The sequence below is a fragment of the Poecilia mexicana genome, unplaced genomic scaffold (assembly GCF_051168715.1).
Source record: "Poecilia mexicana isolate PSO_F unplaced genomic scaffold, ASM5116871v1 scaffold_1, whole genome shotgun sequence".
In the NCBI taxonomy this organism is placed as follows: domain Eukaryota; kingdom Metazoa; phylum Chordata; class Actinopteri; order Cyprinodontiformes; family Poeciliidae; genus Poecilia; species Poecilia mexicana.
This window is the reverse complement of record NW_028263370.1, coordinates 18,588,600-18,606,975: the sequence shown is the minus strand read 5'-3', so window position 1 is coordinate 18,606,975 and position 18,376 is coordinate 18,588,600. Positions and strand designations below refer to the sequence as shown.

At 37.4% G+C, this 18,376-nt stretch overlaps 1 protein-coding gene across 2 annotated transcripts; it reads left to right on the top strand.

Annotated features, from left to right (window-relative positions):
* Positions 1-261: 261 nt before the first annotated feature.
* sp2 (sp2 transcription factor) lies at positions 262-17,531 on the top strand. 2 transcript variants are annotated; one of them, XM_015007678.2, is made up of 8 exons: positions 262-316; positions 3,823-3,896; positions 4,893-5,618; positions 8,281-8,499; positions 9,690-9,984; positions 10,610-10,787; positions 12,334-12,527; positions 13,851-17,531. In XM_015007678.2, the coding sequence occupies exons 1-8, from the start codon at positions 271-273 to the stop codon at positions 13,949-13,951; spliced, it is 1,833 nt and encodes a 610-aa protein (XP_014863164.1). In that variant the 5' UTR covers positions 262-270; the 3' UTR covers positions 13,952-17,531. The 2 variants fall into 2 exon arrangements, with proteins under 2 accessions (XP_014863164.1, XP_014863163.1); XM_015007677.2 differs by having other exon boundaries at positions 4,890-5,618.
* Positions 17,532-18,376: the final 845 nt, after the last annotated feature.

Here is an 18,376-nt window from a genome sequence, read left to right as displayed (position 1 = left end):
CTGCCCCTCCGACATCACATTGGTCGCTAGCCATGTCAGTGAACGTGTAATCTCGCTGTAATAGGGTACTGGATTATCCTCTAGGAACTGCCCCCCTGAGTGCAAAGGCGACATCCTATTGGTTGAACCGTTGGACGTACAGAAATAGCCTTTTAAGAGTGGTTCAGTACTTTTCAATCACTAAATCCCTCAAAGCTGATTGGTCTGTTTGGCTGTCCATCAACCCGTTGCTGACCGTTGATTGGTGCAGCCGCGCGGGCGGATTCCTTCATGTCTTGGTCTTCAAGGCTGTGGAGAGCGAATGTCGTCATGAGCGGTGGGTAGGAATGAAAACATTGATGTTTATATTACATTCTACTTCATAAACAGTGTATTGCTATTGTGGAGTAAAGCGCCGAGTGTCTTGTGCACATGTAGCCGTGTTTTATCAGAACCGGGTTGGTTCGATGCACTAGAATGAGCCACGAACTTCCGGAAAAGGGCTGCATTTTTTTCTATAACGTTATCAAAGAGTTTCACTGGCTAGCTGCGAATGCTAAACATTGCTATGTAGCTGGTGGTTCACTTGTCCCCAATTTCTTCGCATTCAGTTCCTCCTCACCATAATAAATCATTTAGATATTTTGATTGTGCTAGTTCAGTTTAAATTGTAATTCGTGTTACAGGAGGGGGAAGTTGCATAGATGCTAAACCAGCCTGCTAGCTCTGCGCTTTCTTGCTAACGCTAGTAGCTTGTTCAGAGGAAACTAAACCCAGCTGCTTGGGCTTAGCGAAAACACTACTTTTGAATCCGCAGTGTTTTATTATTAATATTTTTGGTTTTGTACAGTTTTGAGAGGTATTTAAGTGGCGTTATCATCAGATGAAGAATGCTGAAATCAGGTGTCATTTGCTGTAAAACAAAAGTCGGAGGTTTCTGCTTAGTCTTTTCCTACTACACCTTGACAGAGGTGGGTAGAAAACCCAGAAATTGTTCTCAAGATTAGCACTACTTCAATATATATATTTTTTACCATAAGTGGGTAGTAGCTATTTAGATATATATAAGTAATGTTTTGTGGAAAACAGTACTTTTAAGAGTAGTTTTACTGCACTAAAATTTTTTCTTTTAGTAGAGAGATATTATATTATTAAGCATAGAGGTGCACCTGTCTGTCAGTCTGTCTTTCAAATCTCTCACAACAGAAGAAAAGAGGACAGAGGTTGACTTTTTGACCTTTCCCAAAGTAGATAAGATTGGTGGATAAGGTCAGTTTCACATGTAAGTGTCAGCTGATCACCAATCTCCCATAATTAAGGAAATCGGCCGATTTACCATTGCAACTCTAATTAAGAAGCATTGCTACTCTTACTTACGTAAAATTTCTGGCTGCTCTATGCACTGTGAAGTAACTTCACTACATAAGGAACAAACACATTTTAGCCAAAATGCACTAAACACAGCAACAAACCTACTGTTTGTTGACTTTGACTTGTTCTTCTGTATTTATATAAATGCACAGTGGAAACCGTTGAAGCACTGCTGCTGAGTCTTTGTTTGCAAGCTGCGTTTGTTATGAATATTTTAGCATGTAGTATCAATTTTAATATTGCTGTGATTTTTGATGAAGGTTGTTTATAAATAATTCAGTCATTCAAGTTTATTTGAACAACAAGGCAGTTCAAAGTGCTTTACATGATGAAAACATAAAAAGATCATAAACACATCATACAGTCACTGATTGTAGAAACCAGCAACAAACATTTTGCCAAGTGCCATCGTTAAAATCTTCAATACACATAAAAATGTTGGTTAATTTTCTATTTATAATGTTTCAAAAGCAACTCCAAACAGCTGGGTTTTAGTCTGGATTTGAAGAACTCAGTGTTTCTGCTGTTTTGCAGTTTTCTGGAAGTTTGTTCCAGATTTGTGGTGCATAGAAGCTGAATGCTGCTTCTCCATGTTTGGTTCTGGAGATGCAGAGCAGAACCAGAAGACCTGAGTGGCCTGGAAGGTTGCCATGACAACAGCAGATCTTTAATGTATTGTGGTGCTGAGCTGTTCAGTGATTTATATACTAACAGTATTTTAGAGTCCATTCTCTGAGCTACAGGGAGCCAGTGAAGGGACTGGTGTTATGTGCTCTATCTTCCTGGTTTTAGTCAGAACTCCAGCAGCAGCGTTCTGGATCAGCTGCTGCTGGAGGATTGATTTTTTTTTGTTTTAGTCAGAACTGCGAAGACGCTGTTGGAAATGGTCTATAAAACTAAAGGAAAAATTAAATGTCCAGCTCCATGAGGTTTTATTAAAATAGTTGCTTCTGGCTGATGTTGGCTGTTTTGGTAATGAAACAACTTTGTTTTTTAAATGACTGCACCAACTTTTTACTTTATAAATGTTCATGTGCTTCATCAAATAAGTGTCACCAAATATATTGAAGGGCCTGAATGCTTTGTACATTTTGCTGCATAGTTCTATTAAGTGATTCTGTGCTAACAATAAATTTGTAATATATTATGCAGCCCTATTCATCACCGTTACAGGTTTCTGCCTTCTTCTTATAGATATATGGTGATAAAATGTAACAGAAAAAACTATAAATAATAATTTGTCCCCGTTAGTGTCAGCCTCATGAATAATTGGACATAAGCCCAAACAAACCGAGGTTGTATATGATTGTACTGTGGTGCTGTGTGGATGTTGTGGTCTACTCTTAGTGTAATTTTTTAAATGTATTTATCTTCAGTTCTTACTGTCTGCAAAGCAAATTGCCCCTTGGGAACAATGAAGTTGATGTAATCTATTATCAATATAAGCTTATAATGTGGAATTGCACTGTTCTGTGGTTCTTACTGCAGCTGGGACAGCTGCATGTGCTTTAGTTAGATACTGAGACCTGAACTAGTCGGTGTCTATCAGACAGGAATTCAGTTACTATAGAAAGTTTTTGAAAACCTACAAAACTGAACATAAATGTAGAGTACCTTTAGTACTTTTGCAGCTGAACGCTTTTGATGTATTTTATTTAAGTGCATTGCGACATTTTCAGGTGAATTTCTGACCTATTTTATCAGAAACTAATAAAGGAGAGTTGGCATACAAAACCAGAGTTGGATAGTTACTAGTTACTTTTACTCAGTTACATTTGCTTGAGTAACTTTCTGGGGAAAAAAAGACTTTTAGGAGTATTTTTACTACACTGTACATTATTTTTTAACTTGAGTAATTTCATTATCAAGTATTGCTTCTCTTACTTGAATAAAATTTCTATTCACTGAATGGACAAAAAAACATGTTTTATTCAAAATTAACCAGAGACAGAAACACACCTGCAGTGTTTGTTAAAGTTTCAGAAGTTTTATTTTCAAATTAATTGATTTGGAAAACCGATCATGAGTAATTTTGATGTTTAAAATACCAACTTATTTTGGTCCGATCAATGACGTAACTTTTAAAAATAATGTTTTCAACAGTTATTCAGTACTTGAGTTGCCTTTTTAACAAGTACTTTTTTACTTTTACTTGAGTAGTTTATTGAACAGACACTTTTTATTTTTACTTCAGTAAAATATGTTGAAGTAGAGCTACTCATACTTGAGTACTCTACCCACCTCTGTGCAAACCCCCCAGTGTTCTTTAATGTCTGCATTTATAATAGTCTAGATGCAAACATAATTAAGTTAATGTGAAATCAAACAGGCACACAGTGAGTATGTGATATTTTGTCATCTATTAACATGATAACTTGGGTTTTTATTCTCTTCTGAGTGCATTAGATGTCCACATGTTTGGCTCATCAACAGCCAAAACACACCTGTTTGCCTCTGCTTTGTGTTTTTCAGAACAACAGGACAGTATGGCCACTGTTGCTGTTAGTCCAAGTGAATACCTTCAGCCCTCCACTGCTTCTACACAAGTAAGTAACTGCATGCGCTGCCACTCCATGCATTCTGATTATACTTATTATGTCAGGGCTGGACAGTAAATCAATACCAATGCTTATCGCGATAAACACGTGATCAGTATCGGTAGACGTTACATTCCATAGAACATTCAGATTTCACTGAACTCTGATCCAGAACTGCACTGCATTCTGGGAGATGTAGGCAGAGGCAAGGCTTTAACCACTAAACGTCTCGCAGTTAAGATGGGTTGGCGTGTTTGTCAGTGTGAAGGTGAAAGTATTGAACATTTATTTGTGGAGTGTTCTCATGCTGGGATATTTTGGTTGGATTCGCAAAAACTCCTTACAGAGAAAATTGGAAAGAACACTGTTTTATAAAATTTGCTAATTTTTCTCATCTTTAACAATTCAGCCTTTTCTTCAGATGAAATATACATATTTATACATTATATAAATATATACATTACATTTATACATTTGCTACATTTATATAATAAATGTAATATATATTTGTCTATATAATAAATGTTTATATACATTTATATAATAAATGTAGCGAATATTATGTTCACAGGATGAAATGGAGTGAAATAAATCCCCTCATTTAGTAATTTTAAAAACATATGCTGCCTCTGTTGAAAAATAATCAGAAACTTATAAAAACATTAACTCTTCTTCAGAAATGTAACGTTGTCTCATAAGCAGATCCCTCTGATATATTCTTTACTTTTATATTTTTATTTTTTTTTACTGTGACAGACTATTTATTATATGTATTTGAATAGTATTTGTGGACACTTTTTTTGTTAAAATAGTACTTGTGCAGACTGAAAGGTAGACAAGGTTTTATTTTACTCATTTATGTATAATTTTTTTAACTTTTGTTTTTTGTTTTTTCTGATATGAAACCCTGATATCGTAATACATTCACAGCCATTTTGCCCAGCCCTAGGTAGTAATGAAATGTATTAAATCAAATTTATTTGATTCCTGGTTTTCTCACAGCAGGACACACAGCCGTCTCCTCTGGCCCTTCTGGCTGCTACTTGCAGTAAAATCGGACCCCCTGCCGCTCAGGCCCCCGTCGCCTCTCCTCCAGCGCAGCCGCAGCCTCGCAGGCTTCAGCCCATAAAGCCCGCCCCCATCGCACCGGCTCCGCCCAAAAACCTGGGTTTCCTCTCAGCGAAGGGCAATGTGATCCAGCTGCCGCCCGGCTTGGGCCACTCCGCTCCCGGCAGTCCCATCGTGCTTACGATCCAGCAGAGCCCCGCACGCACCAACACCGCCGGGCCCGCCAACATCCAGTATCAGGTGATGCCGCAGATCCAGGTGATGCCGCAGGGCGGTCAGATCCAGCTCATCCCAGGCACCAACCAGGCCATCATCACCACTCCCATGACTGTGCCTGCGGCTGCTGCGGTGACGCCGGTCACGCCTCAGAAGACCGTGGCCATCAAACCGTCGCTGAAGGTACGGAAGGCAAACAGCGGCGCTGCGAACGTGATGCAGCTGCCCGCCGGGCTCACTCTGCCCCTTAACGTCGCAACCGGAGAAGTGGGCGGGTCTCCGGTCGTCACGGAGACAGCCGCCTCGCCTCCCACACCTGGAAAGGGGCGAAGAGGGAGGAAGAAGAAAGTGGTTCTGCCAGCCGAACCGCCGCCGGCTCAGGCCGCCTCTCCGCCACCGGAGCAGATGGAGACCATTTTGATTGAAGCCGGAGATAACATAATACAGGTTAGGATATGTCTATGGCTTATACAAAGCATGTTCATTACAGTTTCTGAACAAAATTCTTCTTGGATAATGAAATCTTAGCCCAATCAGTTCTACTGAGCTGTTTTAAGGCGTCTTGTTGCTTTAAATCAATATAAGCTGCCGCTTTCCACGCCTTCCAACATTTACACTCACCAACATTTACACTCACATCGCCCCCTGCTGGCAGCAAAAGAACGCAGGCCGGGGCGCGAAAGGAGCCAAAAATGGCTGCAAACAGATGTGCAATAATAAAACTGTATCTTTGAAAAGCATAAGTGGAGCCTCCTGCACAAGCAAAAAGAATGCAGTAAGTAGTTTCTGGATAGTAAGTCGACAACAAAATATTTGCATTTCCCAGCAACCATTGTACTGTGCATACATATATGTTGTTTTATAAAAGTTAGCCATTCAAGCTTTAACAGCAACTCAAAAAACAAGCAAGAAACAAAATACAAACGTCTTTTTGAAAGATTGCCAGATGAACTCTTTGCCAAACAACCAGGTGAAGTGAGAATATTTTTGAGGTAGAATCATTTAGACCGGTCACAACAATAAATTGTCCCAGAAGTTATTGTGATAAACGACAATGTTGTAGTTTTGAGCCCATTTTCAAGTACAGTGGGGAAAATAAGTATTTAGTCAGTCACCAATTGTGCAAGTTCTCCCACTTAAAAAGATGAGAGAGGCCTGTAATTGACATCATAGGTAGACCTCAACTATGAGGGACAAAATGTGAAAAAAAATTTGAGAAAATCATTTTGTCTGAATTTTAAAGAATTTATTTGCAAATAATGGTGGAAAATAAGTATTTGGTCAATAACAAAAGTTCATCTCAATACTTTGTTGTATATCCTTTGTTGGCAATGACAGAGGTCAAACGTTTTCTGTAAGTCTTCACAAGGTTGGCACACACTGTTGCTGGTATGTTGGCCCATTCCTCCATGCAGATCTCCTCTAGAGCAGTGATGTTTTGGGGCTGTCGGCGGGCAACACGGACTTTCAACTCCCTCCAAAGGTTTTCGATGGGGTTGAGATCGGGAGACTGGCTAGGCCACTCCAGGACTTTGAAATGTTTCTTACGAAGCCACTCCTTTGTTGCCCTGGCAGTGTGCTTGGGATCATTGTCATGCTGAAAGACCCAGCCAGGTTTCATCTTCATTGCCCTTGCTGATGGAAAGAGGTTTTCACCCAAAATCTCACAATACATGGCCCCATTCATTCTTTCATGTACACGGACCAGTCGTCCTGGTCCCTTTGCAGAGAAACAGCCCCAAAGCATGATGTTGCCACCCCCATGCTTCACAGTTGGTATGGTGTTCTTTGGATGCAACTCCGCATTCACTTTCCTCCAAACACGACGAGTTGTGTTTTTACCAAATAGTTCTACTTTGGTTTCATCTGACCATATGACATTCTCCCAATACTCTTCTGGAACATCCAAATGCTCTCTAGCAAACTTCAGACGTGCCTGGATATGGACTGGCTTAAGCAGGGGGACACGTCTGGCACTGCAAGATCTGAGTCCCTGGCATCGTAGTGTGTTGCTGATGGTAGCCTTTGTAACATTGGTCCCAGCTTTCTGCAGGTCATTCACTAGATCCCCCCTTGTGGTTCTGGGATTTTTTTCTCACCGTTCTTGTGATCATTTTGACCCCACGGGCTGAGATCTTGCGTGGAGCCCCAGATCGAGGGAGATTAGTAGTGGTCTTGTAGGTCTTCCATTTTCTGATTATTGCTCCCACAGTAGATTTCTTCACACCAAGCTGCTTGCCTATTGCAGATTCAGTCTTCCCAGCCTGGTGCGGGTCTACAATTCGGTTTCTGGTGTCCTCCGACAGCTCTTTCGTCTTCACCATAGTGGAGTTTGGAGTGTGACTGTTTGAGGTTGTGGACAGGTGTTTTTTATACTGTTAACGACTTCAAACAGGTGCCATTAATACAGGTAATGAGTGGGGGAAAGAGGAGCCTCTTAAAAAAGAAGTTACAGGTCTGTGACAGCCAGAAATCTTGCTTGTTTGTAGGTGACCAAATACTTATTTTCCACCATTATTTGCAAATAAATTCTTTAAAAGTCAGACAAAATGATTTTCTCGAATTTTTTTTCACATTTTGTCTCTCATAGTTGAGGTCTACCTATGATGTCAATTACAGGCCTCTCTCATCTTTTTAAGTGGGAGAACTTGCACAATTGGTGACTGACTAAATACTTATTTTCCCCACTGTAATATAACAATAATGCAAAAACATTCTCAGAGATCAATAAACTTTAAATTATAACATTTATCACTACAACTGGAATACATTTTAATGTATTTTAATACATTTAATAATGTATTAAAATGTGTTTTAATACATTTCATAATTCAAAATGAATTATGAAGTTTCTGTAAATAAAATTATCCTTCAAAAAAAAGGACCAGATTGAGACCAGAGCACCAGATTGAAGACTTTTGGTAAAAAGAGAAAACTTATACATCATGCAAATGGAAATTATTGATATCGCTTTAATTTATCATGCGATTAATTTATCAATTTATTTATTGTGACAGGCCTAGACTCATTAATTAAGTCTAATTGCACAAGAAAGCATAATTTAAAGTTGTTGACATCCAAAGATGAGCTTTCCTGTGTTTTTGTGAAGGCGGGGAACAATTTGCTGATCGTCCAGAGTCCTGGGCAGCCACCTATGGTGCAGCAGGTCCAGGTGGTTCAGCCCAAGACGGAGTCTCAGTTGATCCAGATTCCCCAGCAGGCTTTGAAAGTGGTGAAAGCTGCTTCTGCCTCGCTGCCTCAGGTCCCACAGAAACAGCCTGTCACTTCGAGTCTGCAAGTGACTCCACCGGAACCTTCATCAACCCAGGTATCGTCTCAGTCTGTCTGTCAGTCCGTGTCGCTACAGACTGACAGGAAGTCAGCTGCATCACCAATATTTAAATCAGACATGTTTACGCTCTGTCAGCTTTGCTTGAAGTGTCGGTGTTTTCCACTGGTGGCCACATTTCTGCTAATCCACTTATAGCAGAGCTAATTTTTTGTTTGGCCTTTTGGTGCTTTTGCTAACTCTGAAATATTTATATGTTAAATAATTTGATTGTTTTTGTTGTGACACCATCTGATTATGTTCTGTGTTTTTGTTTTTGTCCTGAATGTATCCATCTTAATGTGTACCTTCTTTTTTGTAGTTAGCTGTTATTTTGCAGATCAGTACCTCTGTTTATTAGTCTGTAATGTTTCTTTTTCATGCACTAATTGGTGAATAATAATAAAAAAACAGGTGGAAATATTTTAGCTCACTTATCTTCCCCTAAATTAATATCTCCAGATAAATAGTAAAGTGCTAATTTACTTGGCTGAAACTTCATTCAGCTTTCAGTTGAATAAAGTTTGACACCTCTACTGAATATCGACTGTGAAGAGTACTTCGAGTAGACGTTTATGCCATGCTCTTATTTTGAAGGGGGTGAAGACTGTTTACGCTGGACTTCCGTTTCCTGTTCTCTTGTTATATTAGATGTTAGATATAAACATAAAACAGTATCTAAGGGCATTATAGAATATTTATGTCAAGATATAATTTGAAGGTTTTGCTTTAGCATTAGCTTCTGCTAAATGCTGTGTTGGTGTCGTGCTTTAGCGTTAGCAGGGCTGTTATCTATGATCAGCGCTTTAGGGTTAGCACAGCTAACTTTTTAGTTCGTGGCCGCTACTGATTTTGTTTTTATGGAAGATAATGTTCAACATGTCGGTTAATTAAATAAAATATTTTGCAACAGTGTGATTCATAGATAAATTAAACTTCATAATGGAGAAACGTTGCTGTGATAACTTATTTGAAAGAGTAGGAGCTTCTTAAAGAGACATACGCCAATTTCAATGTTTGAGATTTACAGTGTTTCTATAGCAACTGAAGGGAACATAAACACTTGATTGTGCTAAAAAAGCCCCTGTGAGCCTGGAAATTACATAATGTTGCCCCTTTAAGAGAAAACCTCTGTAAATCAGCTCACTGCATTTCTCATTGTAATTTTTTTTAACTCTTTCTTTTCTTAGATCCTCTTCAAAACAGCTTCAGGCGAGTGGCAGTCAGTTCAACTACAGGACCCAGGCTCAAAGGCGACGAGCCCTACCACCTCTGTCGCGCCCACGCCCCCCACATCGCCCCCTGCTGGCAGCAAAAGGACGCAGGCCGGGGCGCGAAAGGAGCGCACTCTGGCGAAGATCGCCCCTGCAGGAGGGATGATCGCATTCAGTCCGTCGCAGCTGAATGCGACGCAAGCAGTGCAGACGATCAGCATCAACGGGGTTCAGGTCCAGGGCGTTCCGGTCACCATCACCAACGCAGGAGGTGAGACAATGAGGCGTTCGCTCTCATTACTGAGAAAATAGGTTACAGCACAGATAAAATAAGGTATTTACATTTTCTAACTGCCTTGTTGCTGAAATGTGCAGATAAACTTGATTATTGAAATAATGGTAAACTAATTTGGGAATCAATAAATTTTTAACTGGAGTATAAAGACTCAAATAAAGGCAAATTGCTGAAAGAACAAGGTATTCAGAGCAACACTTAAATAAAAATTGTACAGAAATATATACATTGTGCATTGAAAAGAAAACTTAATCTACCCAAAACTCTTGAAGTGCCATCGTTTTAGTTCGTTTGCTTCAAATTATGTAAACAAAATCTCTTATTAAGCACATTTTATCAATTTCTTAATCGGTTAATAAAAAAAATGCTGCAAATGTTTAAGAGTTCACTAAAGGAATGTATTTATGCATTTAAATATATTTATGCAGGACTTTTAAAATCAGGTTAAAACTGCACCAAAGTGTTGCATAAAGACAAAAACATTGTTACATTATTGTACATTATTCCTGACTTTCAAGTCGGCAGTTTAACTCCCCATTAATCGATAGTCCAGCCCTGATGTAATCCTGCTGTGTGTCACTGATTGATGTGCTTTAATTAGGCCAGCAGCACCTGACGGTGCAGACGGTGCATGGCGGAGGCCTGCAGCTGGCAGCAGCGCAGGGCCAGCCGGCCATCCAGGTGGACCAGACGCTGACGCTGGAGCTGCCAGGTCAGCCCGGGGAGAAGAAACGTCGCATGGCCTGCACATGCCCCAACTGCAAAGACGCAGACAAGAGGTGAGCGCGAGAAATACCTGCGGATGCAGTGGTTAGCTTTAGAGAGGCGAATTCAGTTTGTCACAAATATGTTTGGAGAAAAGGTTTTACATCCTGTTGATACTTGGTATGTTTCTTAAGTGGACCTATTATGATAAATTCACATTTTACGTGTTTTTGTTCTTCTATTTGAGTCCCAACTGCTTCTAAAAACAGCACAAGTACTTAATAGGCCTGTCACGATAATCAGTAAATCAATCGATAATCAGTCAATAATTTTCATTTACGTGATCTTTTGTCTCTTTCTACCAATATCTGAATGACAAAAGTCTTCAGTCTGGTTTTATTTACAGTCTTCATAATTAATTTTATTTGTTGTTGTATGTATTTTGGATATTTAAAATGTTTTCCATTTCCAGTGATAAATGTTCACTAGAGTTTAAAGTTGAGAATGTGTTCCTGCATTATTCTACCATTACCATTATATTACATGAAAATTGTCTCAAAGCAACAAAATTATCGTTTATCACGATAATTTCTGTGACAGTTTATTGTCCTGTCAGGCCTACCCAGGCTGTCACTGCGCCGTTACCTAGCAACCCCAGCCTAGCCCAGCCTCGTTACCTAGCAACCCAACTGAAGTTCCAGCTGTTTTGGTCAGCTGGTTTTACTGCCATCTGCTCTGTTCAATAGACAAATGTTTTGCTGTTGACTCACAAGATCATCGTCTGCCTTCTTCAAGTTGGGCTGGCCGTTCAGCTGCTTTGGCATTACTAAAGGGAACATGTTATACAAAATTTACATTCTACACATGTTTGTGCATTGATTTGGGTTTCTACTGCTTCCAAAAACAACCCAATAAGTTGACGTTTGGAGAATGAGCCAACGCTCTTAATGTCACCAATCAGCAGGAATTTCCTCTCACCTTGTGACCCCAGAGCCTCTTGGCTTTCTCTGTGTTGTATTTGTTGCTGCCTTTTGGACAGGACTCCCTTAAAGTGGTTTTCAGTCTCAGTGAATTTTTTTTATCCTATTAACCAACATTTTGATTTGTAACGATGACACTCATTTACCGGGTTTTCTCAGTTATTGACTGTGTTGTGTCTTATAGGACTTTGTAGTTTTGTGTTTTTATGATGTAAAACAATTTGAACCACCTCCTGAAATGTGCTATACAAATAAGCTAGATTGATCAATTGATTATCCTGGTAAAATAAAACATATATCAGAGCTCCAACATGTTTGATCAGCAGGTTCTACTGCTGCACGCACTGCACAATGGCTGCTGGAAAAGACAAGTGGTTTTTTTGTTTTTTGTTGACTTACCATTCAGAAACGGCTTGTGGCATTTTTGTTGGTTGTTCAGGAGGCTCCACTTTTGCTTTTCAAAGATGTACGGTTGTATAATTGTGCATCTTTTTTTAGCCATTTTCACATGAGTGTAAACGTTGAGTTTGGGTCCGTGGCCAGCAGCAGTTTATTTGGATTTAAAGTAATGAACATGTAACATTGTAACTGTCCTAACCTGTTGAAGAAAGCGTGATAACCTTTAATGTTTGTGGTGCAGGCCTGGGGAGGTGGGGAAGAGGAAACACATCTGTCACGTCGCTGGCTGCGAGAAGACGTTCAGGAAAACGTCGCTCCTCAGAGCCCACGTCCGGCTGCACACGGGGGAGAGGCCCTTCGTCTGCAACTGGGTTTTCTGCGGGAAACGTTTCACACGCAGCGACGAGCTGCAGAGGCACGCGAGGACGCACACAGGTAAGCGCATCATGAAAGAAGGCATCCCTCAGGGATCTGTTCTGGTTCTGCACAGAATGGCTCCAGATGAACTACTGGGTTAAATGCTGGACTGAAACTAACAGATGTTTTAGTAATTGATTATTCTGATGACTAATCGGATTGGATAATCGGATTCTATAACTAAATCTGATTAGTTATAGAATTTGCAGATTAGAAATCTGCAAATTCTGCAGATTTTGCATTTAACTTACCCCTTCTTTATACAATATTGAAAATTTATTTAAAAAAATGAAATTAAATAAATAATTCAATTCCTCTTTTTAAATAAGGAAAAAGCATGTATTGTCCAAAATGCAACAACGTAGCATTTCCCTAGTGAACGTTTGATCATTTGTGACAAAGGATGTCTAAAAAAATACTTAAACACATGAAAAGCTCAACCTCTCATTTATTATCAATACAGAGCTAATCTATTGATTATTGTTTGAATTAACCAATTCGTAACTGAATATCAGATGATGTTCAGTTATGAACATCATCTCGTAAATTTTTTACAAAATTTGAACCAGGTGAAGCGAAAACTATGGCACTGATTGAGCTACAAGTAGAACATATTTAGAGAATTTTATTTATTATCTTTCATCTTAAATGCCAAATGTTTATATTTTTTGTCGAACAGATATTGTTATTTATACACTAAGTAGATTATTTTGCCCTTAAGTAAATTTTTTAATCTTCTATGCAAATATTTATATATTTGAACAGTTTTGGCTTAATTACCGCTCTGAGTGTGTTGTCCTTTCAGCAGTCTGTGTAATCCGCTTGACGATTAATCTATTACTAAATTAGTTGACGATTATTTCAATAATCGACTTATTACAGTTAGTTGTTTCAGCCCTTTCTGAATGTCTGTGAACTGTTCCCACAGTCAGACTAAGATATTAGTTTCACTTAGCCTTTATAGTGACCAAAACATTGAATGTAAAAAGTACAAAACACTGGTGAGGACGGAAGGGAAACAAAGACAACAAATGTGTGAATTAACCTGAAAATATCCCAACAATCATGTCTGTGTGGTTTTACATCACAATTAACCACAGACTCCTCCACCGTTAAACATAAAATTAATCTGAACTTCTGATTCTGCAGACATTAAAAAATAAATCTCTGACACATTCTTTCTCATAATTTAGCAAACAGAAATAATTTTAATAACTCTAACTTACCTAAATTAAGAAAAGTTTGGTTTGATTTAACTTCAGACAGTCAAAGAAAAAAGTTTTATGTCTTTTTATTAAGTTGTGCTTAAATGCGTTCATCATTTCTTTGTTTTTTTCACAGGAGACAAACGCTTCGAGTGCAGTCAGTGTAAGAAACGCTTCATGAGGAGCGACCACCTGACAAAGCATTACAAAACTCACATAAACACCAAGAACTTATGAGGTTTTTTTACCAAAACACTCAGAACTTTGCCACAGGAAGGAGTCAGGAAGTGTGTGCGACTCACACAAGGGAAATAACCCAGATGAAGCCCCGAAAAAAATCTCCTCTCACTGACTTGATGTATAAAGAAATCCTCCCCTGGGGCCGACCCAACAAAGCTATTCATTGCAGTTTATATCTGGTTTTAAAAGATTTGTCTGCTGGTGTGAAAAGCGTACGAACGAAACTCGGCTTTAATTCTGCGGCTTGCAGGTGTTTAACTCCGTGTCGTCAACCCACAGAGTGATTCAGGCGTCAACATGCTAACGGGGATTCTGTGATGGTTTCTGTCTCTGCTGTCTGTCAAAAATCAAGAAATGCTTTTTAAATTGCCCAAAATAAATGTTGCCTCAGTGGAATATTAATTTAATTTTTGGTCACTTTTCAACATATCTTGTGAAAATTAATACGTTTAGTTGGCATTCACTGTTTTATATACATGAGGGGAGCTAACAGCCTCCTCTTACTACAATTACTACTACTAATAAATAATAATAAAAATTTTAATGAAATCTTACACACTGATTAACTTGACTAGACCTTGGCTAAATCATTGGTGTCCAAACACTTTGTCCCTGTGCCAAAACTGGCAAATTTAAGTGACTCACAGGCGTCAAAATTAATTAAATTAAAATGCAAAAATGAGTTTATTTTGATTTTTCTTTTTTTACTGGCTCGATAATAAACACAATTCTTATGAGATCTATCAATCTTTAGACATCAAAAACATAAAAGGCCTCAGATTGTTTTCTAATTAAAAGAAAAACTGACAATTTAGTTATTTTCTGTTCTGTTGGCCATATTTGTACTATTCTTGATCATTTAAAATCATTTCAACGGCCACAAATGGCCTGCGGACCACATGTTGGGCACCCTGGGGCTTAATGGAGCTTCTTTAACTTACAGGATTAATATAACTTGCAATCAGAATGGAGGATTACACTTTCTCATTTTGATAGTTTTTATTTAATTTAAAATTTATGTGAATCTCATAACAGAAAACGGCCAGTAGATCCGCTGTGAGTGAAACAGTTCAGTTATTACGACTACCTACTGCTTCAGAGTGACCTGAACGCAGCAGCAGCAGGATTTAACTCAGTCCAAGATAAGAAATTTGTTGAAATTGGAATCAAATATAACTGAAATGGAAATCCAGAAGTTATCAGGATTCCAGTTTGAACAGATTTAGAAGTTTATTAAAGTGATTTGTTGTGATCCACAAAAAAATGTTTAACTGCCAGAGTAAAGAAAAAAACAAAACGGGAGCAGCATTTTGTTAAAATGAGACTTTTTCATATTTAACTAGTTTATATGTTGTTATAACATTATTTCTATAATTAAGATAAAAACAATGTATTATTATTATTATTATTATTTAAATTCAATCTGGGATCAATGAAGTATTTTTGAATTTTGAATTAAATGAGAACACAGAGAGTCACAAGGAGCTAATTTATTCCGTTTTAAGAAGAAAAACTTTGTATATTTGTCGTTAAATTGAAATGCTGCTCCTGAACTTATTCCCCGTCTCTGGCGGTTAAATGTTTCCGTATTGGTCGCCTATCAAACCATCAAGACAAAACGGAAACTGTTTTAATCCCAACATGTGAAGCAACAGGAGTGAAACTATCAAATGACACAAAATTCATAAAAAGTTTCTCAGCTTTGAATAAAATAACTCATCTGTCCAAACGCATTTAGAAAATTGTCAGACATGTTGAAAATACAGAAACTTTTATCAACTTGAGTTTAAGGAATTTAAAACAACCGATACATTTAAAATCGTCATTCAATCAGCTTACACCTTCTGAAATGTTGAGTTTCCTTAAAAGATTAAATTATATAAAATATTAGAGATTAAATGATGAGTAAATAAACTTTAATTTTGTTTCCACCGTTGGATCCAGGTACGGTTACGTCTGAGGAATCAGATCTCGATACGCTCGGTACTGTAAAATCACTTTTCCTCTGTTAATCCGGCGACTTTTAGACTTTATTCCACACAGGATGTGAATTTTCTATTTTACTTTCTACTTTACGATTGTGTTATAAACTACAGAAGCAGATTTTTAGCAACACTAGCAGAATAAATAATCATCAAACTGATGTGTAAACAGCTGTGAATGACTGATTTGTCCTCCCAGTGCGCCGACATTTTATCCCTGTTGCTCCTGTAAACAAACCGCTGCATGTTTTTATCTCTCGTTGTTTTTCATGATGAGATCATAAAATGTCAGAATTCCATGTTTGATTTAACTTAATTTGAGGTTTTGGTCTGAATACGCTTGCATTTATTTAGGTTCTGATCTTATTTTTGCCTGTTGGTTCTCATGAAACACGACAGATTGTGACTCCTGATTAAACAAAAATTACTTTAAAAGGTCAGCTGTCAAATTGGGTACAAGTCGACGCGTGATTGGTACACAAAAGTTACGAAATTGTACGAAATGAAGGGGCTAAAAGCCCAGCGCATGTGATGGCCAGTTTATTTATTGTTTGATAAGTCTGTTAAAAACATAAAGAACTGTGTAAATTTGATTATATGATTGGATCTTTTATTATGCGACAATCAGTCACAATATGCAACAAAATGTTTGTTTTTTTTCTTTTTATTTTGTTATTCTACACCATAAATCAGACGACAATTAACAGAAGATTCTGCTCTGATTACATGCGGTCCGTTTTTGATGAAACAGTTTGTGCCGACTTCCTTCAAGCAGCCTAAAATTGATTATCAGTTCCTAATATTTATTGATTGGTTCACAGTTTACAAACCTTTGGTTTAATTTATGCCATTAAAGTTCAGTTATTTGACACAGGGCGACAGATTTCTTAAGTTTCCGGCGGCCAATATTTGGTGTAATATATTTTAAAAGTTGTCTGGACACGGGTGGGTGGAAAAAGATATTTATGTTTTTCATAAATATGTAAATAGTGTTTTTTGGAACCAGTAAATGTAGGCTATAAAAAAGTTACACAGGTATTCGGTTGGTTTTCGCCAGCCTGGAAGGAAAGAACCTTGTACAGTTTGTAAGTTAAAGTATATAAATATATATAAATATATATATATATATTTAAATTGTGACATTGTATAGATTCATTCCTGCTTTGTATTATTTGTTTAGATTTTTTTAACTGAATGAGAGATGCCTTAGACAGCTGCGCCCAGTATTTTAACTTTTTTTTTCTGTCTAATCCTGGTTAACCTTTGTAAAACTTGCTTTGTGTTTCTACCTTATGTTATGTAATGTCACGAGCACTGATTATAAACCCCTAGGTTCCAAATTTTGTACAAAATTATTGCTGATTGTAATTAAATATAATGCTTTTTTTCTAAATTATGGCAGTTCTGGTGCTCAATTTCTGTAAATGAAGCGATTCTTCTTCAAGCCTAACATAATGTTCTTCAGCCGCTTTGTGTGTTTTTGCCAGAAGAACACAAAGAACCAGCAAATAATCATCGATATTAAAGGTGCTAACACACATTTGCTCCTTTTCTACAGTCGCCTCCTCAATAAAAAGTGCTCAAACCAGTCTAAACGCTTCAGTTCATTTGTTTTTGGGAAATCAACAGAAGTGATCAAGGCTAATTAATGATGTTAGTATTTGCTAAATTAGTTGTTTTTTTTAAATGCATTTAAATATGGTGATTATCAGTTGCCTATTTGCATGTGTATAAATTAGAGAGGCACAAGTGGAACGGTGACATTACAGGGAGTAGAAGGAAAAAAGGTAGAGGATTTTATGTAAGTTTTAAGTTGATCAACAAATGGTGTGGAAAATAGATGAAGAAACATATTTTTAGGAAACATTTAAATTTGGTTGGGATCAGCATGAGATTGTTGGTCTTAAATGTGCTCTGTAGTTTTTTATTTAAACCTATGAATAAAGAAAATTATCTCTATGCATTAAAATAACATATTTAAGAAATGACTGCAGAATAAATATTAGAATAATGTTTTATATACAGAAGATATAAATATAAAAATATTAAAATATATTTTTGTTTAAAAAATACTTAGTTTTTTTTAAATACTTTTTGAAATGATTACATATAGTCATTATTTTTATTTAATAATTAAAATTATTTAATAATAATTGGAAATTTTTGTAATAATACTGAATCATTTTAATTATAAACAAAACAAGTAAAAAGTAACCAGATAAAAAGCCTAAACCTGATTTAAAAGAAAAAACGAATGCTCTGTTCTGGGGACTTCTGTGGAAGATCTGGAAATCAGTATCTTAAGTCGGAGGTTTCCGAACCCAGCCATTAGCATCTGCATCAACTCTTTGAACATTTTTAATTAATATGAGATGAGTTAAAACAACATGTAATTTCCCTTTTGGGATTCATAAAATATTTTTGAACCGACAAATAGACC